Genomic DNA, 24657 nt, shown 5'->3' with positions numbered 1-24657 from the left:
TCAAATAAGTGTCTGCAGAGAGGAGTCCATTTTGTTCCTGAGGTGGTAGGGCAGGAGGGTGAGGGAAGTAGGGGTAGGAGCCAGGCAGGCACTTGCTTCAGGGGCGAGCGGGGACAATGAGGAACCCAGGGTGGTGATGTCAAAAGGGGTTGGGGAGAAGAGCAGCATCCAAGAAGGGACATTTAAGTTTCTGGCTCAGGTGTGGAGAGGGCACTGCAGTCCCACTGGTGGTCTGGTGTAAATGGAACTCCAAGGGGTCCTGGGATCTGCCTCCAAGTATACAAAAAGGCAATACAGGAACAACACAGGGCAGAAACAAGGACAGAAAGGCTCTAGCCACCCTCTTGTGTACTCCATGTCTCCAAAGGCTGGGAGGTCTCCTTTCCCTAGTCTAGGCTAGTTCCTGGAGGTTGTCTCCTGATTCACACTTTGCTAGCACATGCCCAGAGTGACTCAGGCTGATTCAGGCTATGGTATCTTGCTGTGCCAGCACCAGGCAGAGGTGGCTGTCACACATCAGTGCACGGGGCTTGCCCTGACACACTTTTACACTGTACACACCAAGCTAATTGTGAGGAAAATAAGATGACCTTGGAGAAACAGCCAAGGCCCTGAACTTACTGTAGAGGTCAGTTTCATCCAGGATCTCTGACTTGATGATCTCCTCTATGATGTCCTCCAGTGTGACAATGCCCATCACCTCATAAAAAGGGTCCCCTTCTCCCTCGTTATTCACCCGCTGGACAATGGCCAGGTGAGATTTTCCTAGAGAACAAATGAAATCATAGTTCAGTTTCCAGGACATTTTCAGAGAATTTTCCTCATGAGAAAATGATACCAAGTTGCTGCCTGAAGAATTCGAGGACTGAACTCATCCTTGGACTTCCTTAAAATATAAAATTTGTGTACAAGCTTTTGTATGCAAAAATTTGTGTACAAGCTTTTATATGTACAAGCTTTTTAATGCAAACCTCATACTTTTTAAAGAAATATACACTTTGTGTGTTGCTTAAAGATAGGGGCATGTTCTGAGACGTGCTTTGCTAGGCAATTCCAGACCTAGTGGGTATGTGAAAAAGTTTTGTAAATTATAATGTGTGTCATGGCCAGAAAGTTCATTTTTATTAGCTAGCAATGAAATAACAACTCTTCACATTTATTGAGCTCTTATTATGGTCCAAGCACTGTTTGGAGCACTTTCCATATGTCAATTTTTTTAATCCTCATAACAATGCCTGAGGATAACTACTGTTACCCGTATCTTACAGATGAAAGAACTGAGGCACGGATTACTTAAGTAACATGCCTAAGGTTGCACAGCTGATGAGAGGCACAGCTGGAGTGCAATCCTAGTAACTGATTTCGGTCCTAGCCTAGAGACTGAAGTCTTATCTAACTGTCCTGCTTCATGTCAATTCTACTTTCTTCTGTAATATAGACCCATTTCCTTGTCCTGTTCCTAAAATGTTAAACTGAGTGCTGGTTCTTTCTCTTGGCTATGAGATATTTAAGGAGAAAATCTGGCCTACTGACTCAGATGTTATTCTTGCAAAAAAATAAAAAGAAAAAAAGAAGTTCATGCTTTATCAGCTCTTGCTTGGACTCTGTTAAAAGTACAAGAGGAGAGAAGTAGTCAGTTTGACAGATGCAAAATTAACTATTAAAATTGAAACACATAGCCACTCCTTGGGATTTTTAAATGAAATAAAATTGGAAAGATGATATTTTCATCATCTAACAATGGTCTTTAATTTTTTCCCCCACCTTCAACTTAATCTTTGACCTCCTTCTATACTGATCATGCCACAGTCCTACACAAAAATCCTCCATGGCTCCCTAGTGGTACAGAATCAAGTCCAAACTCATTAGTTAGACAAATTGAAGCTGCACACTGGTTTGATCCTGTCTTTCTTGCTGCATGCCCTACTACATCCCTTCATCATTTCAGGTGTTTCAGGTGGCCTCACTTCCTCAGTTTCCCCTGCATACCTTCTCTACCTCTGTGCTCACACGGTGGCCTTCCTGGACCCTATCTCTGTTGGCTCTTCAGGCTCCAGATCACATGCCAGCTCTTTGGGAAAACTTTTCCAGATTGGCCCCATTCAGAATCTGGACCAACCATTGCTTGCTTTGTGCTTCTAAGCCTTTGATAACTTCATGAGAGCAGGTATCAAAATTTGCTGTTTCTTGTAACTAGCAATGTGTGTGTCCTACACTGGACACTGTCTCTCCTACAAATCATGAGCTCCTTCAGGACAAGGAATCACACCCTTGAACAGGGTGTGATCTCTCCGTGTATCTGGCAGCTGATACATGCCTGATGGACTGAACTAAGATGACAACTGAATGAAAATCCATAGCTGGTAGATAAATGACATAAAAATCAGATACATTAATTTTTGTACCAGGGATTGAACCAGGGGCCCTTAATCATTGAGTCATGTCTCTAGCCCTTTTTATTTTTTTATTTTGAGACAGGGTCTCCCTAAGTTGCCTAGGGCCTTACTAAGTTGCTGAGGCTGGTCTTGAACTTGAAATCCTCCTGCTTCAGCCTCCTGAGCCACTGGGATTACAGGTATGCCCCATCATGTGTAGCAAAACCTTCATTTTTTTTTTGACAGAATACTATGTGTTTAAATTAAGATCTAAGCCCTGCATCAGCAGTTCTAAAATTATCCTTTAAAACAACTGCATCCTACCCAACCAGACTAAAGTGTTTTGTAGCTTAAATTAAATTATGTTAATTTTTAGAATGTGTGTGGTTTAAGGTTTCTTAAAAAATCTCCAACACATTTTTCTTAAACTTATGGCACCTGTTCTCACTTCTTTGCTAACATGTGCTAGAAGATGACAAAACAAATGACCAATATGGTAGAAAAACGATTTCTTAAAATCATATTTTTGGGCTGGAGATGTAGCTCAGTTGGTAGAGTGCTTGCCTCACAAGCACAAGGCCCTAGGTTCAATCCCCAGCACCCCCCAAAAAATATTATAATGGGTTATTTTTGGAATGTGGAGCCCAAATGAAATCTAGTAATATTTCCCACTATTAGTAATGATTGAGTCATATGATAGAATTATGTAAATTAATACCTTTTGCTATTTTACAAAGAGTGCTATAATTTTTACATGAAAAAGTCACCTTTGCTCTATAATTTATGAGGTCAGTCATCAAGGAATAGAGATTTTTAGGACCTATTTATATGATATTCAAGACAAGACAACATACTTATGTAATCTACTTAGAAACATTTCATAATTTACAATTAGCCTTTACAATTCCCTTCAAAATCTGTATGGAGCTATGAACAAATAGAGGTGGATGTCCCTTCTTAGGTACAGAGTGGGACAGAAATCAGCAATCACATAGCCAAGTTCTGAGATGACACTCAACAAGGGCAAGAAAACCAGCTGCTTCCAAGATACACACACCTGAGGTCCATCCTCTCACAAAGGCCCTGCAACCCTCCTCTTCCTGGGCCCCAGAAGTGTTTGTGAGTGACACAATCCGGAGACATGGAAAAGTCAGTCACCCCTTCCTCCACAACACTTCGTGCATACTTTAGAATTAACATTTATAATAATAATGGCCATTAATAACACTATTATCAGAGAAGGCACCATTTACTATACACACTCTAGGGGCCAAGCACAGGGCCAGCATCATACACACACTATTTCACCATGTTATTTGCTATTTCTATTTAATTCCCCACACCACAAAGGTTAGATCTATGAAGAGCAACAGCTATGAATTATTTATCTCTGTTTTCCCAGAATCAAGAACAGTACCAGGTATGTTATCATAAAAAAGTCAGCAAAGGGCCAGGCATGATGACAGGTACCTGTAGTCCCAGTTACTTGGGAGGCTAAGGTGGAAGGATCACTTGAGCTCAGGAGATTGAGACCAGCCTGGGAAACATAGCAAGACCTTGTCCTGACTCTCACAAAATATATGTGACCAAGTATTCAAAATGATATTTCTTCAGGAAAATATACAACTGGTCCATGCAAATGAAGGAATGCTTAACACCAGGAACTCAATAATTAATAGCTGGTAACTGAATAGCCACATGCAAAAGAATGAAGTTGAATAGAACCTGGAATCATACACAAAAATCATGTCAAAATGGATCAGACACGTAAAAGTGAAAATTATAGAACTCTAGAAGAAAACACAGGAGTAAGCTTTGTGACCGTAGAGTAAACATGGGTTTCTTAGATAGGACATCAAAAGAACAATCAAAGAAAGGAAAAATAAAACAGACAAATATGATTTCACCAAAATTTTTGTCTATATCCCAAAGGATGCCAGCAAGGAAGTGAAAAGAAGGAAAAACTCAATAGAACAGAAGAAAATATTTATAGATAAAGAACTTATATCCAGATTATACAAAGATACTACAACTCAGGAGAAAATAACTCAATTAAAAAGTTGACAAATAATTTGAAATGATGTTTCTTTAAGAAAGATATGTAATTAGAGAAGATGCTTAACATTATCATCATTAGGGAAATTCAATTTGAAATGTGAATGAGACACCACTTCATACCATGAAGACGGCTATAATAAAAAAGACACCCAATGACAAATGTTGGGGAACATGTGAAAAAACTGAAAGTCTCAGTCATTGCTGGTGATATTATGGTAGTTTTTCAAAATGTCAGACTCAAAAGTACCATATGATTCAGCCATTCCACTCCTACAGGAATGGAAACATATGTTCACACAAACACATGTAGTAGGGCATGCAGCAAGAAAGACAGGATCAAACAAATATTTTAGAGCAGCATTATTCTTATTTTAAAAAGTGGAAGCAACTCAAATGCTCCCAAATAAATGAAATGTGGTGTAGCCATACAATAGAACACAATGGACTTTTATCTGGTCATAAAAAGGAATAAGGTAAGATTTTAACATAAGTGAACCTTGAAAACATTATGCTAAGTGAAGGAAGCCAGACACAAAAGGCCACATGTTATATGATTCAATTTATGTGCAATTTCCAAAATAGGCAAATCTACAAAGGAAGAAGGTAGATTAGTGGCTGTCAGGAATTGGGGAAAGAAGGGAATAGGGAGTGATGCTGATGATTTCAGAGTTTTCTGGGAGGTGAAGAAATGTCTGGAATTAGCTAGTAGTGATGGTTGCACAACTAAATGCAAATCAAAACTACTCTAAGATATCATTTCACTCCAGTCAGAATGTCAGCTATTATGAAGACAACAATAAGTGTTGGATAGGATGTGGGGAAAAAGGCACATTCATACATTGCTGGTGGGACTGCAAATTGATGCAGCCAATATGGAAAGCAGTATGGAGATTCCTTGGAAATCTGGGAATGGAACCACCATTTGACCCAACTATCCTCTCTCTCTCCTGGGTCTATACCCAAAGGACTTAAAATCAGCATACTACAGGGACACAGTCACATTAATGTTTATAGCAGAACAATTCACAATAGCTAAACTGTGGAGCCAACCTAGAGGCCCTTCAGTAGATGAATGGATAAAAAAATGTGGCATATATACACAATGGAATTTTACTCAGCAATAAAAGAGAATAAAATCATGGCATTTGCAGGTAAATGGAAGGAGTTGGAGAAGATAACGCTAAGTGAAGTTAGCCAATCCCAAGAAAACAAATGCTGAATGTTTTCTCTGATATAAGGAGTCTGATTCTTAGTGGGGTAGGGAGGGGGAGCATGAGAGGAATAGACGAACCCTAGACAGGGCAGAGGGGTGGAAGGGAAGGGGAGGAGGCAGGGGGATAGCAAGGATGGTAGAATGTGATAGACATTATTATCCAAAGTACATGTATGAAGACATGAATTAGTGCAAACATACTTAATATACAATCAGAGATATGAAAAATTGTGCTGGATATGTGTAATAAAAATTGTAAAGCATTCTGCTGTCATTTAAAAAAATCAATTAGAAAAGAATAGATTAAAAACATAAATTATGCATTTTAAAAGGTTGAATTTTATGGTGTGAGTTTTAGGACCTATTTATATGATATTCAAGACAACATGACTATGTAATCTACTTAGAAACATTTCATAATTTACAATTAGCCTTTACAGTTCCCTTCAGAGTCTGTAGGGAGCTATGGGACTGCTTCATAAGGAGAACAGGTTGAAATGAAAGAGCAGATCTGGTTTGATTAGGGATAATAGTATAGTATAAAATATTGTTGAGAGCATACATCATTGTTTTGTGTTCTAGTATGTGGGGACCAAAAGGGGACACAGATTAGGCCATTGGGAGACCAGAAATGGGGGAGGTGGCACATGTTTTGCTTTTCTGTGGAGGGGAAGTGATGGACAGGGAAGAGGGCTTGGCCACAGAGGGGAGGGGGGAATTTGAGGACAAACAGCTGTAAGGCTGAGCATAGGAGTTTCCTATCTTTTATTAGAGGTCTCATCAGTTCTCAGGAATGCAGCATTTAAGATTCACAATCTGGGGCAAATTTGGAGCAGTAGGGGCTCTAATTTCCCCAGTGTTTCTTTTTCTGATTTTCAAACTTTAGCCTGCATTAAAGCCACCTGTTAATGCTGGTTTCTAACCCGCATTCTTTCCCCTCCCATGGATGAGTGTGGTGCTTAGTTCCTAATGGCATACTTGAGTGAGTGGCTTAAGTTTCAGCTATTTCCCTCTTCTGCCTTCCTATGAGATTCTGCGAATGGGAACTGTGGTCTTTCCTGTTGAGCCATCCCTTTGTGGACTATCATAAATTTTCAAATGCCTCCATATTATTTCATTAATTTGTTTTCCTCCAACTTTCTAGACAAGTGAACATTTTAGGCCAATATTGATGAATATCATTACCATTAATATAGAACTTCACAATTTTCCAGGAGGCTTTATACAGAGTACAGAGGAAGAGTCATAGAATTTGTGAGAGGATGTTCTTGAGAACTTCCTGCATCCCTCATCGTGTGAATTAGAAATGATTCCCAGGCTCTCAGCTTGCTCTAGAATCTACTGAGACACATGCGTCTTATGCATATTCTTAAACAACTTCTTTTTCAACTTAAATGGTCCTCTCTCATGTGGGGGCCATTTTCCTTGAGAGGGGATGTTCCTTTTGGCCCATCTCTGGGAGAAAGATGACATGTGCAGAACAGCAGAGCCAACCTGAGTTGCACATATGGAGCAGTAACCTAAGAGAAGTGGTTTGCTCTGCATACCATCAGCCAAGTCCAGAGCAATGGGACCCTGGTAGAATTAACCTTTCCAGTTCTAAAATAGTCAAGACTGCTAAGTCCATGGACATTATGATCTCACTAAGATAGAGCAGAGGCAAGAGGTAATTATTTGGATAGAAACTTCTTGAATGCATTTTTCATGGACATTTTTATATGTCCCTTGAGCATACTACTGTGGCACCAAACACCAATAGATGGGAAACTTTGGGCTGAGTTGAAAGGTAAACAGTGGATTTTATGGCAAGGCACTTCCTAAAAATGAAGGCTACATCTGTCTCTGAGTTGTAAAAAGCACCATTTCCTCTGGGATCACCAGTGTCCCAGTTCTAAACTAGCAACTACAGACTCTCTGACATCTAGTCTGAATCCCTGACATGCTCCTACTATCCAGCCTCCACAGAAGCCCAGCCGTGTCCTGATGGCTTGGCTTGCTGACAGCTGCCTTTTCCTGATTTCTAGCAGCTATGGACTCCTTAACCCTCCTTGAGAGTTTGCTTCCCTCAAGCCTTGACTACTTCTTCCTGCTCTCTAATTTATAATTCAATGCTGCCCACATCCTAATGAGACACAAAGTGGAGAATATGCACCTATGGTTTGAACCTTGCTTAGAATATAGAGTTAGGATGGTTTCAGTTGGAACTGGAGAAGTAATCCTCAAGGAATCACCAGGGGTCTGAGTCATACCTCTCAAGGATTAAGCGATACTTACGTTGATCCATCTTTCCTCTATTAAATAGCACCATCTGGTAAGACTCTGCACTCCAAATGCTTTGGAATGTATTTCATGTAGCTCAGTGGTTCTCAATGCTGGCTGTACATTAGGATCATGTGTGTAGCTTTACATACATTTTACTGACTGAATCCCACACTCAGAAATTCCTATTTCATTGGTTTGGGATGGGGTCATGGTGTGAGTGCTTTAAAAATTTCCCCCAAGTGATTCTGATATACAGTCAAAGTTGAGAATTATTATTATTTTGGTTTATGGAAATGGTTCTCAAAGTGTGGTCCTTGGACCAGCAGCAATAGCATCACTGAAGAACTAGCTAGAACTGAAAATTCCCAGGCCCCATCCGAGGCCTAGTGAATCAGAGTCTCTGGGGGTGCAGCCCAGTGATTTGTGGTTTAATAAGCTTTACAGGTAGTTTTGATGCAGGCTAAAGTTTAAAAACCACTGGCTTATGAATAACCTTCGTGTCATTCTAGTTATTTGTCTTATGATCTATGAGAAAGGGAAATAAGTACTGAGATGTCTAGTAAATCCTAGACCGTCAGGTGCACTGGTTAAGGCTCACAGGATGTTAAATATTCACAAAAAGACAGAAAAGAAACTTCTAGAAAAAAGGATAGCTGTCACAGCAAAGTGATTAAATGCTTTCTCCCAAATGATATGGGTGGTTATGGTATTTTTGTAGACATGGGCAGAAAGTAGTCGATAACTTTTAATGCTGGGCTTTGGAAGGGGTCTCTTGTGACTTTTATACCAAGCACCTTTGAGATAGGCTTGAGGTACTGCACTGCAGTACTGCACTATTAGGCTCTTGGAGTGTCTGAGGTTGGCTACATTTCGCAATTTCCCACTACTAAAAGGTAAACTAGTTTTTTTTTTTTTTCCTGTTGCCACAAGAATCTTATTACTGGTTACTGGTAACTGTCTATGTAAAGTTCTGTCACAGCTCCATCTAGCATCAACCTATACAAAGTTAGATTTCTTAGAAGGGTGACTACATTCTTAAAAATATTTTTTAAAAATTGTTGATGGACCTTTATTTTTTATTTATGTAAATGCAGTGCTGAGAATTGAAGCCAGTGCCTCACACATGCTAGGGAAGCACTCTACCATTGAGCTACAACCCTAGCCCAAGGGTGACTACATTTTATTATTGCTTTTAAAGAGTAGTTCTCAACTGGGCATGATTTTACCCTCCAGGAAACATTTGGCAATGTCTGTAGACAATTTTGGTTGTCACAACTTGGGGCTAGTGTTTAGTTGGTAGAAACCAGGGTTGAGCTTAAACATCCTAAAATTATAGCCTCCCCCTATCCCAACAAGAACTTGTGCAGGCCCAGATGTTAATACTGCTGAGGTTGGAAAGCCTGTTTTAAAGATACAGAAAATCAGGCAGTGATAGCAACATCACACTGTATTTAAAATTGTATTTGAACAAACTGAAATATCCTTCAAGGCTCTTTAATAAATATAGCCTCATGTGCTCTAGATGGGTTAGGTATATCTCACAGAGAGCTCTCAAGGACCCTGTTAGCATATTTCTTATTCCTTGGGAAAAAAATCAAATAATTGATTTGATTCCTTTCTTTCAAAAATAGCTACAGCACTTTGGCAAGGTAATTATTTCCAAGGTAAAATATAGAAGCAAGGAGGGCATATTGCCTAGAAATAGAAAACTAAGGAAAGCAGAAATCATTTGATGGTATCTGCCTCACTTATGACCTTCACCTTATAAAGTGTAGTGGTTTTGCTATGCTCTTCCTGGTGTCTCTGCAGCATCTTTGATTCGTTTGGTAGATAGTACAAGTACCTTTTTTTTCCTTACCTTGGATTTTGTGACTTGCTATCATTTCAAGCGTGTTCCTTGGAGTAGCAGCATGAACATCAACTGGGCACTTGTTCTGGGACCCCATTTCTGACCTACTGAATCAGGATCTTGCGGGTGAGGAGGTCACAGACAGGCTGAAATACTGAGTTCTCTAGGTGAGTCTTATGCACATTAAAGTTTGAGAAGCACTGCTCTTGACACTTGCTACTCAAAGCATGGTTGGACCACAAGCATTCTCATTACTGGGAGCTGTAAGAGATGCATCAGTTCAGGTCCCAACCTAACTCCCTGGACCAGAATCTGCATTTCATAAAGATCTCCAAGTGATTCTTATACAAATTTGAGGTTGAGATGAACTGGCTTAGACTACCTTCTTAATTTTCTTCCTATCCTTATGATAGCTACTTTTATATTTCCATTGTGGATTCCTTTATTTTATCCTCACAGATAAATATATATTAAAGACCCTACCTTAGTGACTCTCAATGCTGTTGCATTGAGAATCACCTGGGAATCTTTCAAACCTATTAATAACCATCATCTGATCTTATTGATCTATACTTGGTGGGGGCATTGGTATGAGGTGTTCAAAACTTTAGGTGATTTCAATGAGCTGTTGCAGTAAAAACCTCTGCTCCAGCTCTTGATTCCCTGCTCTTCTCTTTCTTTTGATTAAAGCTCTCAGCAGAGCCCATCATTTTGAATGTCACCATCACCCTTCCCCTAAGAACTAGATTTCTAACTCAACATCAGTGTCTATTTTGAACTCTCATCCTATTTTAGACATTTGCCTGAGCTGTCCCCTTATCTTGTCAAAATCACTTACCAATTAGGACCTCATATTCGAGACTCACTGTCTCTACTCTTCTTCCTCTTCACTACAGTAAATGACACCACCAACCTTCTACTTGCGCCCAGTCAGAACACAGGATCATCTTGTATCTTCTTTTCTTTTGCTTCTATTTTGCAAAAATCCCTACATTTCCCCAATTCTTCTTCTCTAACTCTCTTAGTAAGCATTTGTGAGATGCTTAATACATGCCCAATACTCCTCTAAGTACTAAAAATGCACCCATGAACACAGTAGGTAATATAATTTTTCTCCTGCAACTAATACTCTTGCAAGTGGAGATGACAGATGATAAACCAGATAAGCATGTAGGATAAATAGCCCAGTGCTAAGGGGAATGCAAAGCAGGGAAGAACAATGAGAGAGAGAGAGAGAGAGAGAGAGAGAGAGAGAGAGAGAGAGAGAGATCATCTTGGGTGTTTGGGAGACCAGGGACAAACTCATAGAAAAGGTGATGTTTGAATAATGATCTAAAGTTGCTGATATCTTTGTAGTACAAGATGCAAAGGCCCTGAGTTCAGAGTGTAACTGATGTGTTTATGGAAGGGCAAGGAGTAGGAAAGGACAGTGTTGGGTATCAAGGTCAAGAAGGATGGGCAGGTGTAGGTGTAACTGAGCCTGAGAGGCCTTTGTAAAGGTGTTGGTTTTTATTGTGTCAGAAAAATCCACTGTGGACTTTGTGTTTTTATTTTTCTTTGCAAAAAAAAGTGACATGGTCTGACTTATGTTTTAAAAGAAACGCTTTAGCTTTTGTGTTAAAAATAAACACAATGTAGGCAGAGGAGGAAGCAGAGAGACCTGATAGATATAGCTCTGGTAATAATCCAAAAGTGAGGTAACTGGTGACTTGGACTGAGATGGCTGCAGGGGCAGTGGAGAGATGTCAGATTCTCTAGTCATGTTTAAAAGCAGAGCCTACATGAAGGGCCGGATAGGGGGTGAAACAGAAAAGAGAAGTTTTGACCTGAATAACCAGAAGAATGGAACTATAGCTAATGGAGTTCAGGAATACTGTATGAAGGGTAGGTACTATGATTTAGATCTGGAATGTCCTCCAAGGGCTCATGTGTTGAAGACTTGGTTCCCAAGGCAGCAATGTTCAGAGGTGAAATTCTTGGAAAGTAACTGGAGCTCAAGGACTCTGATGTCATCAATGGATTAACCCAGGGATAGATTAATAATGTGATGATATTATTGAGAAGTGGTAGAAACTTTAGGAGATGATATCTAGTTGCAGAAAGTAGGTCACTGAAGGTATGCCCTAGAAGGGTACATCTTGTCCTCAGCCCCTTTCTCCCTTTCCCTGCTTCCTGGCCACCATGCAGTGAGCAGCTCTTTTCCCTCTCTGCCAGGATGCTCGGCTTATCACAGGTCACAGCAGTGGAGCCACCTGACGATGGTCTGAAATCCCTGAAAGCATGAACCAAAATAAATATTTCTTCCTTTATGTCATTCTTTTTTCATTTTTAAAAAATATTTAGTTTTTAGTTGTAGGTGGACACAATATCTTTATTTCATTTTTATGTGGTGCCAAGGATTGAACCCAGGGCCTCACACATGCTAAGTGAGCGCTCTACCACTGAGCCACAACCCCAGCCCCAGCCTGTGTGTGTTCTAACATAATAGGGATTCCACATTTCAAGCCAAATCTCAGGTATGCTCATCTGATTTATTAAGAGCAGTGGGCACATATTCTGTAAATGCCCAGAGTGTACCGGAAAACATACAGACTAATGCCCAGCACTCATAAGTGAGTTTATAGTGATGAAAAGAGCTTTGAATGGGCAGGGCAAAAGGAGTCAGAGTCTCACTTTCCAATGCTTTCAGGTCCAACTTTTCCCATGTTTAGACTGATGTTTTATTTTAGTGGACTGCTTAGAGTTTTGAAGGGTTTTATTTGTAAGGATATGATATTTATTTATATTGTCATTTTTTTAAGCTTAAAAGCTATCTGAGGAAGGATAGAGAGATGGGGGAGGAAATCTAATTCTAACTGATGACAGGATAAAAGATATATAAGGAACCTGCCAAAATGCAATTGTGGTCTCCTGGGCCTTATCCAGAGTCAAGCTCTCAATTTTATTTTCTTCTTATATATTGTGAGTTTTACATGGGTTAGATCAGAAAAAGGATTCATTATACTCATGACTAACTAGTTATAATTCAGTTAACTAGATCAGGGAAGTACAAGGCAAATGGTGGAGTGCTGTACCAGAATTCTCTTTCCCTTCACAGTGAACTTTCAATGGAGTATCATGATTCTCCTTTCAAGAAGAAATAAAATCAGCCTCCGTGGCAGAGGGACCTGCCTTAATCACACAGCTAGGAAAGAGAGAGACTGGGGCCAGAACCCAGGCCTCCAGGACTCTCCATCTGTGCCTGTGTCTCCATGGACCGGAGCAGCGAGTCACAGATGAGGGTGCTGGTTCTATCTCCTGGACAGATGAATGTCCAGCAGGACACTGGAGTCTGGATCCCAGGTGCCTCACATACAAAGTGGGGGTGGAAAATGCTGCTCTTGCAGTCACACTGAGTACAAAATGAGTTACTCTTTTGAAAAGATCTTTGAAAATGTGAGGGCTTTGTAACTATGAGGGGTAATTGTTGCTGTTTTGATTATTGGTCTTTTCAGGGCCTCAGTTTCCTCCTCCTTAGAAGTAAAGATTGGGACCAGATGCTTTCCAAAGTTCCTTTTCTGGTTCTAAAGTTCTACACTTTTATAAGTCTAAATAGTCCCAGGCTATAAAAAACAGTTTGGCTTTATAGGGTGGGTTTGTGTGTGTGTGTGTGTGTGTGTGTGTGTGTGTGTGATATATCATATATCAGAATTTTAACAGTGCCTCGGTGTTTATGGAAGAACTCCTCTGGAATAAGATGAGATAAAGCTAACCTAACAAGTTCTAGGTGTGTGTGTGTGTGTGTGTGTGTGTGTGTGTGTGTGTGTTTTAAATCTATATGACCAGTTTCTACCAAATCAGGAGGAGAAACACAAAAATATTATCCTACCAACCCACCCTAACTTGGAAAAACAAAACTGTCTCTTTCTCTGGTTAAAAATAAAATTAAAAAACAACTGCACTTTGTCATCACTGTCTCACTTTACTTTTTTTGCAAATGGAGTAATTTACACCTTTATCACCAAAAAAAAAAAAAGAAAAAAAAGAATTCTTGAGCTACTAAAAAGCAATTATAAAAAAGCCAACTGTGTCAGCCAGAGAACCATGGTAACCAACATCACTAGGGCATGAAAATATAGTTGTTAGTCACTAGAATCTAAGCCAGTTGGCAATTTGGCTTGCTAAGCAACACTGCAAAAATAGCAGACTAACGACCCATTATCTGGAGGTCTGACTCTGCACCGCTTTGAATCTGGTCCCAGAAGGAACTGTCCCAGGTACCTCCCTCAACTTCATGCCTTATGCTCCCAATCAAAGCCTAAGTAATCATTCATTCAATCACCACTTATTGAAGCTTACTGTATACCAGGTACATAATTCTCAACGTGTATGCTTACTTGGTTTCTCAGTAAAATAGAACTCATAAGTGAGATGGACAAAATGGCCACTAAAGAGTATGGTGAGGCAAGGATTTGCCCGAGGCAAATGCAGACAGAACAGCTGATAGAGGACAGAAAAGGTTAAAAAGTCGACAGAGAACTGCTTTACAATACAGCATAAAATAACTACATTCTCATGACCATGAATGATCCTGTGTCATTAAGAAAAGATGAAGTTATATTTAGGGTCCTTTATTAAGGAAAGCAGGAATGGGTATAAAACATTTTAGAAATAGCACTACCAAAAATGGTTAAAATATACTGCTTTGGCACTTGAAGGGAATAAAAATTATGTTCGACAAGTACTTCATTCTGCTTGGTTCCACATTTTGCTGGAAGAAAAGCAACATTATGATAATTGCTTTACCAGCATTCAAATATAGTGTCAGCTCCACTCTGCCTTTATTTTTCCAGCTCAGACTCCTGCCTCAGCTGGAACGCTCTTTCCCTTCATAATTGCTGATCATGGTCCCTCTCCTTAAAAGGCCAAACTGAAATTCTACTTCCTCAGAGAAGTTATCCTAGGTCAAACAGGGAATGATTTTCCCTTTCTGGCTGTCCTTGTGTGTACCCCAGGTTGCCTTGGATCAGCTTTTTCACCAGGGCCTCTCCTCTCTTCATGTTCCCACATTTACATCCCTGTCTGTCTGCTAGAGACCAGGTGTGCAGTAATGTTACAGAACTGAACTGCCCAGACGGTCACAGAGGGGAGAGGGAAGTTTGGTTGGTGGAGAAGCACTATTCCTAATGGATATACTACAGCCCAGGAATCCAACATGCACCCACACTGGCCTTCCTTCCTCAGAGCATGTCTGCTCTCTTCTGGAGAGCTCTTGATCTGACAAACTCCTTCTCACCACCCTTTCAAATTCAGACTTGGGGAGGGAGAATCAACCCTCACCCACAAGACCAGCTCAGTACCCCCATTATGTTCTCAGAGCTCCATATACTTTCTTCAAACTACGTATCGCAGTTTGTTGGTTAGTGACCCTCTCCCTCTTAGACTGCAAGCCCCAGGAAGGCAGGAAGGATGTCTGTCTGGTCCACACTGTATCCCCAGTGCCAAGCACAGGCCTGACATAGAATATGGCCCTGTCAATACACAGAAAGAAGGAAAAAAGAAAGGAAGGAAAGAAAGGGAGGATGAATGAGGACAGGAAGAATGAAAAAGATTCTCAAATTGGAAAGGAACATGCAACAGAAAATAAAGAGCATTGAGAGTTGTTTATTGGAGGTTCAGATGTCCCCAAACACCAACCTGGAGATAAACCAGCTTAGGAAAGCAGGGACACTCACAGACCCTCCCCCAGAAAAACCCAAATGCTTTAAGGAAGGTAGAAACACAGCTAAATGCACATGGGGGGTTAAAACATGGAAACAAGGTGAGCGACAGTACTCTTCAGCTAAAAGGAACCCAGGAAAGATGCTAAAAAGAGAAAATAGAATTTAACTGCAGATTGCAGGATTTAGATTAGATAAAAAGAAAGTCTGGCAATGAAGGCTGGTACGCCTGAAAAGAAGGCTAAATCTAAAAATAAGAAAGCCTGAGTTACAGATTTTTCCCCCTGAGGTTTTTGTGCCCCTTCTAGCTCAGATTCTATTGTTATCTAGCATTTCTTTTGCCAGACTAGAGAGGGGAAATAAAAAGATATTACATAACAACATTATAACAATCATAATGAAAAAAATTTAAAGAGAAGTAAACTTACAATTTTACCATCTTGTATAATTATTTTCATCTTTTGTTTCCTTTTGTTTTCTCCCTGTATATGAGAGACTATGCTTTGCCTACAGTTTGTCCTACTGTGTAGAAGGTAAACATCTCATTCTAAATATGACTAATTACTTAGCAATGTTTCACACACCTTAAGGCATATTACATCTAATTTTACCAGTGAAATGTAACTTTGAGTAAAAACAACTTTTTATTTTCTTTTATGGATGACAAAGAAGATAAATAGTTCAGATCAGAATTTGGAGTATACAATAAAACACTGATTTTTTCAACCAGATTATTCTTTGGTGGAAAGGTTACAGTGTGCATCTGGGCCGGGAGCACTTATTGGCTGGTTTGATATACTTTAGGTAACAGATCCCTTGCAGGAAGATCTAACATGGAAGAGAGTACCTTTTAGCTCCAAAATGGCTGGCCAATGTCTGTCGGGCTGACTACTGTATTCCCAGGCCCAGGTTAGTGCCTAGTCCAAAGTGGAGTTTAAAAATATCTGAATGAATCAATAAATGAGCAAAGACTGAATATGAAAACTGCAATTGGCATTTTACAGCCAGCTAGTCTACAGGAAAGAACAACCACGCACATGTGGGTTGAGTTGTCTTCAGTTTAGGAGGATGATATTACTAACTCAGCAGAGCTAGGTTATCTGAGTTACCTACCAGTTCTGTAGTTCCTTGGGCTTCAGAAAACAGACTATTCCTTTCCCCTGTTGTCTATACAGGGCTGGTTTTCTCCTAAAAATAATCTATCAGAAAAGTAAATTTTAGAAGTATAATAAGTCCCCAAAGGTTCCATTTTATAATTAGGCTTCTCCAATTATAGAGCTCAACCCTGAGGAAACTGTAGTGAAAATAATCCTAACGTACAGGATGATTACTCCAGGGGTTAGAATGGGACATTTGATTTGCAGAGGATGGTAGGATCATGAGTTTTCCTTTTACTTTCTTTTTAAGAATTTGATTAAGGTGGTTGTTCTATGTAATATATGTTTAATACAACAAATATTAAGAGTTATTATTTCATGATAGTGGTATGATTATTACTTCTTTTATCTACTGTTCTATATTTAAAATTTTTCTATATGAAGAATAGAAACTTATAAACTGCAATAAAAATTTTATAAAAGCAAAATATGTCACTTAAATATAGTTACTTTGTCCTCCACATTCCCACTGCATTTTACATTTCTTTTGTTTTTGTGTAGGTACAGGTCTGTCTTACCCACAGGCTCAAACATTAAGATTTTGAATTGCCATATCATTGGAAATCATGGAGAAAAATGAGTCCTGCTTTAGGGGAGCAGTTTTTTGGGGGTATCATATGCCCAACTTTAGCACAATGCTTTGAACACACACACAAAAAGAACTGTTGCAATATATGAATGTACCTAAAGAGGCAGAAAAATAATACATGCAGCACTTTTCTTCAAACATCTAAAGTTTGAAAGTTTGATTTGTTCTGCTGCGTAGTCCAAAACAATTGGACTAGGGATAATGAATGATTCATTTACTTGAGCTCTGAAGATCCCTTTCAAGTTATTAGTTTAACTCCTTCAGTTAGCTGTTCATAATTTATTGAAAATTCACTGAGTGTCATATTCATTAGGTGCTGGGGCTAGAGCTACAAAGAGATGGGACAGCCTTGCACTGCAGATGCTCATTACATGGGGGCGGGGGCACTTGTAAACACACTGATAGAACAGCTTGTTAGTTCAGTAATAGATACAAATATACTGAACAAGGAGGTTGGCCAAAATTGAGGTCTACAAAGAAGTTTCCCTGAGCTGAGTGTTAAAGGAGGGGCTGAGGATGGATTAGTCAGGCAAAGCATGTTCCTGATAGAGTAGAGCATGAGTCATGGGACAAAAACAAGAAAACAGCACTGTGCAGCTGCTGAATGGAGGGTTTCCGGAGGAGCAGGGCGCTGGGGGTGGGCAGGCAGCAGCAGGTCATGAAGGCATCGCCAACCCCATTCCCAGCTTAACTTTATCCTGTGGTTGGTGGAAGCTACACGAGGGTTTTAAACTGGGGACGTCATTACGAGAGATTATTTTAGTGGTACCGGAGAAAATGGATTTGAGGGAGATGAAGATTTGAAGAAACATAACTTCTTAGGAGGCACTTGCACAAATGAGTAATAAAATTGTATTTATATGTAATAATCATGGCTAACATTTACTTAGCACTTAGAGGATGGCAGGTACTAAATACGCATTTTAATGTAATAGTCTTAACAAACAATCTTATGAGTAAATACTATTACTATCTTCATTTTACAGATAACAAGATACACATAGAGTTAAGTAATTTGCTCAACGCCAGTATCAATCCAGGTAAACTGCAACTAAAGCTTAGGCTCTTACTCACCATCCCATTTGTTTAATTACTTCTTTTTGTATTAGAATGAAACCTCCAGGCAGACAGGAACCACACTAGTGTCTTTCCCTCTATGCTTACACAGGAGGAACCATGTAACTATTTGTTGAATAAAATTAATGAATAACCCACGTGGAGAAAATAGTGGACTAAATTATGCATAGGTTCCAAAAACAGGTTGGATGCAATACTGATAATTGCTATGATTTGAACGACAGGACTTTGGTGAGTATTATGGAGTGAAAGCTTGGGTTCCCAATGAATTCAGATGTAGAAGCCCTAACCCCCAGAGGAGCCTGTAAGGAAGCAATCAAGGTTAAATGAGGTAATAAATTGGCCCTAATCCAATAGGATGGACGGCTTTCTAAGAAGAGAGATTAGGGCTCTCTTGTCTGCATATGCCCTTAGGGAAGGCCATGTGAGGATACAGAGAGAAGGAAGTCATTTGCAAGCCAGGAAAAGAGCCCTCACCAGAAACTGATTTGTCTAGAACCTTCATCTGTGACTTCTAGACTTTAAATTGTGAGAAAATACATTTCTGTTGTTTAAGCCACCCAGTGCATGGTATTTTGTTATGGCAGCTTCAGCAGATGAAGACAATCATTAGGATGAGGGTGGGTAGTGAAGGAGAGGTTTCTAGCCCAGGGAACTGAAGGGACAATGACACCACTAACATAGATAGAAACCTTGGGAGAAGAAGAGGTGATATTTGCTGTGGTCAGTGAGACAACACTAATTATTCTGTATCTAGGGTTTACTCACTCAAACAGAAATACAGAAGTTAGCTATTCAAGAAATATGTTTATGAATGCATTCCCTCACCATGGTGAACCTATGCTTGTCCTAAGAACACAAACTAAATAAGATTCATTCTCTGCCCTCAAGGAACTCACAGTCCTGTGGGGGAGAAATATAGTTCCCTTTTGTGAAGCTAGCAGCCAACTTGAAAGGCCATTTTCCTTTTCCCTATTTCTAAAGACCTACAACTCATAAGACGTAGAGAAAATCCCATATGAACAAAGAGCTTTGGAGTAATGTAATCTGGTTTAGAATCTGGGTCTTGAAATATACAGGCTGGGTGATTATCTCAGGCAGGCCAAATAACCTTCTGGGTCTTAGGGTCATCTGCTATTTTAAGGATCAGACAAGAAAAGGGAGATATAAATATTTTGTAAAGTTCAATGTGCATATTAGCAATTACTGTAATTATTATTAAACTATTTGGTACTGAGGATTGAACCCAAGGGTGCTTTATCACCAAGCTACATCCCTTGGTCCATTTTCCGAGGCAGGGTCTTGCTAAATTGCCAAGACTGATCTTGAATCTGTGATCCTCATGTCTCAGCCTCCCAAATTATGGGGACTACAGGTGTATGCCACCACATCTAGCAATTGTTGTAATTATTAAAGCTACATTTCTAATCCACAAATACTGAAGATGAATCAGCCATAGTCAGCAAGTCAGAGGCAAGGTCAGCTGAACCTTGTGGGTGGCAGGGATTCCAGATTGGAGGAACAAGACTGAAGTAGTCAGGAAAAAAGAACAGGCACTGGGGCTTTACAGACCTCGCTCAATCACAATTCAGTCAGTTATTAGTTACAGAAAGCTGAACAAGTCATATTATTGATCAGAGCTTTAGTTTCTTCATCTGTAAAATGGAGTTAATAATACCTACCCAGGAGAGTTGTTCTGAGAATGCAAAAGGCTTGGCATGGTGCCTGGCAGAGTGGTCCTTCAATTAATGTTAACTGTTGTTCCTATTAATATAATCATTTTCATCTTCTGCTCCTAAGGGGTTTGTGTAGGTGGTTAAGTTACTGAGATGCAAGGAAGTAAGCAAAATGGAAGAGCTATTAAAGACTTACTTTAAAAGTTATTTTTAAAGGCAAAGAAAACCAGTTCAACTCGGTTTTCCTCTCCTAATCTATGGTACAAACTCTTACAGAAATTGACCACTGTATTATATAGCTTGGAGCCTGACACAACTTGGTTCATTATTCCTTGTCTTCCATCCTAAATAGATCTACCAAACACTATGAATAAAGGTCCTCTGAATGGAATGTTTCTCAAATTTTAATAGACACATGAGCCACCTGAGGGCTTGTTAAAATGCAGACTTTCATGCAATTGCTTTGGGGTGGAGCATGAAGTTCTGCATTTCTAATAAGTTCTCATTGAGATTAACACTGGTTCATGGACCACACTGAGGAAACGACAAGGCCGGGCTCTGAAAGGGTGTGGAAGTATCTTCCTTGGCCTGGTGTTCACCTTAATGGACAGCTTCTCTACACTGATCCACTAACCATAGAGTACTAACAGACACTAACAAGCTTGTTTCACCAGATTCAGAAGCTTCTGCACAGCCACTCATTTCAGATCAATGTTAACCCTTATGAACAGATTATTAAAATACAGGTGCCGGGGATGCAGGGTTAATAAGATAACTCCTGCTTACAAAGATGATTCTTATTGTCATTGTAAGTTCCACAGACTGTTAACTTACTGAGGGCAGTCTTGTCTCCATTGTTGTCTAAAATCATACAGATGCTCAATTAGTACTAACAGAAGGAATGAAGGGGTTCAAAATAATTGCATTAAAAAATGTCTTCTGGCAGTACTTTAACGACTACCTTACATATCACAGTGGTTATGTTAAAATGAGGCCATTAGATTGGGTCCTAATCTAAACTAGTGAGAAGAGGAAACTTAGACACACAAGAAGACAACAAGGATGCAGTGTACAGAGGAAAGACCATGTCAAGAAGTAAGAAGGTGGCCAGCTGTCTGCAAACCAAGGAGAGAGGCCTCAGAAGAAACCAAACATAGTGATACCTTGATCTTGGACTTCCAGACCCCTGATCTGTGAGAAAATAAATTTCTGTTGTTCAAGTCATACAGTCTGTGGCATTTTGTTATGGCAGCTCTAGTAAACAAATACAGATTTTTTTTCCATAGCTGTTATGCCCAGTTTCAAGACTCTACTTCTGCAGGAAATACAAAATGTAAGCATAGTTCTACAAACTGATGGATGGACCACAGAGTGCCGTGGGAACCAGTACTGCAAGGATTCAGGGAGACAGATGGGAGAAAGGGAGGCATTAGCCCAGACTGGGCTAAAATAGCTGCCATATTCACATTTCCCTCCCCTTCTCCTAATAACAACACAAAGTCTAGGGCTCCCACCAAATCTGAGACTAAAAATAGCTTTTAGACTTTTTCCCCCCTTCCTAGAATATGTTTTAATTTTTAACATAACTTCAAAATACTGCGGCAGGAGGAAGACCCCCGATTTTTCTTTATACTCAAAAGTCCTAGAGAATATACCTATGATGATAAGGTTGAATTTTTGACAGAAAAAATGTATAAAAAATACAATAAAATGAGAGATCTTCTAGCTACAGGAAAGCTACATTTGAAGTCTGATTCTAAAGTCAGGGGATTGACTTTTGTTTGTTTATTTTTAGTAAGTATTACAAATGAGTGTGTCCTTCAAAACAGTTATTCTGTAAAGTTCTAAATTTATTCTAACCATGTGACTGTTCTTAAACCATGGCTGGAGTTGTTTTCAGGGTCTGTGAGATAGGCTTAAATGCTCTCAATGTGAATCCTCGAGGTAGATTTGATTTTCAAAAACAACCAGGGGCTCTTCTGGGCCCAATCTGGTGAACTGGGGTGGGAGGATGGGGGGGCAGACAAACATAATCCCAAGGGGACTGACTCAAGTATCCAGGCTGACCTCTCTTGAGTGAACTGGTACTCAGTCTCAGATGGCAGTTTCTAAAGACAAACCCCAGCCATGGAATCTACATGTCATATAGCACAGTTTGACACCAAGCTTATGGTAAAGAGGTGAGGGAGGGATGGTGGCTGTGCTGAAGGAAACCCCTCTCATTTGGATATGCAAGTTTCTAAGGTCTCCTTTCTGCCGAATATTTCCTCAAGTTCAGATTTACTATGGGGCTGGAGTTCCCAGAAGTACAAGAATTCAACAGCTTTAGCCAACATCTAATCCCAACTCGAGTATTGTTTGGGTCCAATTAATGGTAGATGCTAAGTTAAATATGGAGGAAGAACTTGAAGGTGCCTGAGGCTTACTCTACCCCATATAACTAGGAGACTTTGGAGGCAGACATTTCTGCTCTGTGTAAGGAAGACATTGTCAGCAACTGGAGCTGTCCAGCAATGGAGTTAGGTGAGCTTCCAGTGCTGAAGGGAGTTTAAGGCAAAGGGTGTTTGCTATAGGAACCTGTAGAGGTGCCCCTGTTAAGAGTGGGAAAATATGCAGTGACCTCCTAGTCCAGGGGACACAATATCTGGCATTTGGTAGGCACTGAAAAAATACTGGTGGAATGGAATGAATGAAGAATATGGTGCACCTGGTGAGCCTAGTAGAGGGGATGAGACATGGGGCTCAGTGGGCTGCAAGGAAGGCTGGGAGAAGTGAGATGCAAACAGCCAGGGAAACATGAGGTATGGCCTTCCTTGAGTTTGGGGATAGCGTTGAGTATCTGAAGCCCTTCATCTTTATGAAAGTGCAATACCTTTGAAGGGGAGAGGGATTAGGGGGAGGAGAAAGATCACTGCTCACCCTTCTTAAACTCCTCCAGCACCGTGTCCAGCCGGGTATCATTGAAGACGCAGTGCAGAGGCCTGTTGTAGAAGCGGGTGACAGTGAGAAGTGGGGTGCAGTCGTCGGGGTCCACGAAGGCCAAGTCCTTGACAAATAGAATGTCCACAATGTTGTGGCGCTGGTCGCCCTCGTACACCGGGATGCGAGTGTAGCCGCTGCGAAGTATCTCGGAGACAGTGGCAAAGTCCAGCACCGCGTCCGAGCGCAGCATGAAACAGTCCCCGAGAGGGGTCAACACCTCCTCCACCACCTTGGTGCGCAACTCCAGGGCGCCCTGGATGATGTTGAGTTCCTCTTTCACCAGGTCGTTGTAGGGGTCCGCTGCCCGCAGCGTCTCCAGCAGTTTCTCCCGTGTGTAGAAGGTGCTGATCTCCTGGCGCAGCGCCCAGTCCAGCAGGCGGCCCAACGGGTAGCACACCGGGAAGGCGGCCGCCATCAGGAGTCGGGTTAGGCACACGCTGTGCGAGGCGATGGCCAGCCCATGCCGCGAACACACAGAGTAGGGGCAGATCTCTGCCCCCAGGAACACGGCGCCAGTGCACACCAGCGCGGGCAGCCACGGGAAGTGAATGCCCGCCTCGCTGTAGTCTTCCCCCGACCCCCCGATGCCCGGCGGCAGCGAGGCATACAGCCAACCCGCCAGGGCGGCGTTGGCTCCGGCTTGGCCCAGGAGCAGGGTGCAGAGCAGATGGGTCCCCCTGCCGCGCACGGCCTGCACGCGGCGCGCCTGCTCCTGCTCGGCGGCCGAGCCACTGTTCCGCAGCACCCGTAACTCCACCGGGTCCAGCGAGAGCAGGCTCAGGCGCAGGCCGCTGAACAGGGCGGACAGGGCCAGCAGCAGGAGCGCCCCGAGCGCCCTCAGCCAAGCGGGCTGCAGCAGGTCCCCACCTGGGCCATAGAGCCGCGGGCGGACGCGCAGCAGGAAGCCGCCGGCGGCGCCGTGGTGGTGCCAAGTGCGCCCGTCCCAGGCGCACAGCGAGAAGAGCTTCCCGCCACCGCCCGCGCCGCCCTGCTCTGCCTCGCCCTTGCGCAGCTCTCGCACCCGCACCTGGACCAGGGCCGAGCCCGCCACGCCCCCGGGGCGCAGGGGCCCCAAGACCTCCACATCTGACGCCCAGTCGCTCTGCTCGCGGCAGCGCTGCGGTCCCGGGGGACGCGTGGGGACTGCGCTGGGCGCCACGCCGCTCCCGCTCGGGGGCTCCTCAATAAACACGAGCCGTGGGGCCCAATCGCCCGTGCCGTTCTCCCCGGGGGAAAGGGTGGGTGCGGGCACCGGCGCAGCGGGGGCCGTGGGACCAGGCTGGAAATAGACTCGCAGGAGGAAGCTGGTGCCTTCGGCAGCGCGCAGGGTACCCCCCTCCAGGGACACGCGGCCTCCAGCAGTGTCCTCAGGCCGCAGGCCAAGCAGCCAAGCGGCGGCGGCCGGGGGCCTTGGAGACAGAGAAAAGAAAAGCAGGAGTACAGCGCCCCGGCTGCAGCAGTCCCGGAGCCTGACACCCACCGCTGCTGCTGCTGCTGCTGCCGCCGCCGCCGCCATCCTGCACCCGGCGCGGCTGCACGTGATACTGCAGAAAGCCGAGCGAGAGCTGGAGGGAGGAGGAGCTGGAGCTGGGAACCCGGCCCCAGGCAGGTCACCACGTGTGCTGCCCTTGCGCGTGGGCCGGAGGCTGTGGGGGTTCAGAATCCGCCAGGGAGGGGGATCTCCGCGGGAGGCTGGAGGTGGCTAAGCATCACCGCACCC

General features: G+C 42.1%; 1 protein-coding gene across 2 annotated transcripts in view; it reads right to left on the bottom strand.

The window, feature by feature from the left end:
- CNNM1 (cyclin and CBS domain divalent metal cation transport mediator 1) overlaps positions 1 to 24453 on the bottom strand; it is a gene marked incomplete at its 5' end in the record, with an annotated part of 57899 nt that extends 33446 nt beyond the window's left edge. For both annotated transcript variants that reach the window (XM_081268210.1, XM_081268209.1), the window contains 2 exons: positions 622 to 765; positions 22875 to 24453. In XM_081268210.1, the coding sequence (XP_081124336.1) occupies positions 622 to 765; positions 22875 to 24453 (1723 nt within the window). The remainder of the gene's footprint in view (positions 1 to 621; positions 766 to 22874) is intronic.
- Positions 24454 to 24657: the final 204 nt, after the last annotated feature.

The sequence above is a fragment of the Spermophilus citellus genome (genome assembly GCF_964194105.1).
Source record: "Spermophilus citellus genome assembly, chromosome: 15".
NCBI lineage: Eukaryota > Metazoa > Chordata > Mammalia > Rodentia > Sciuridae > Spermophilus > Spermophilus citellus.
This window is presented reverse-complemented; position numbering and strand designations above follow the sequence as displayed.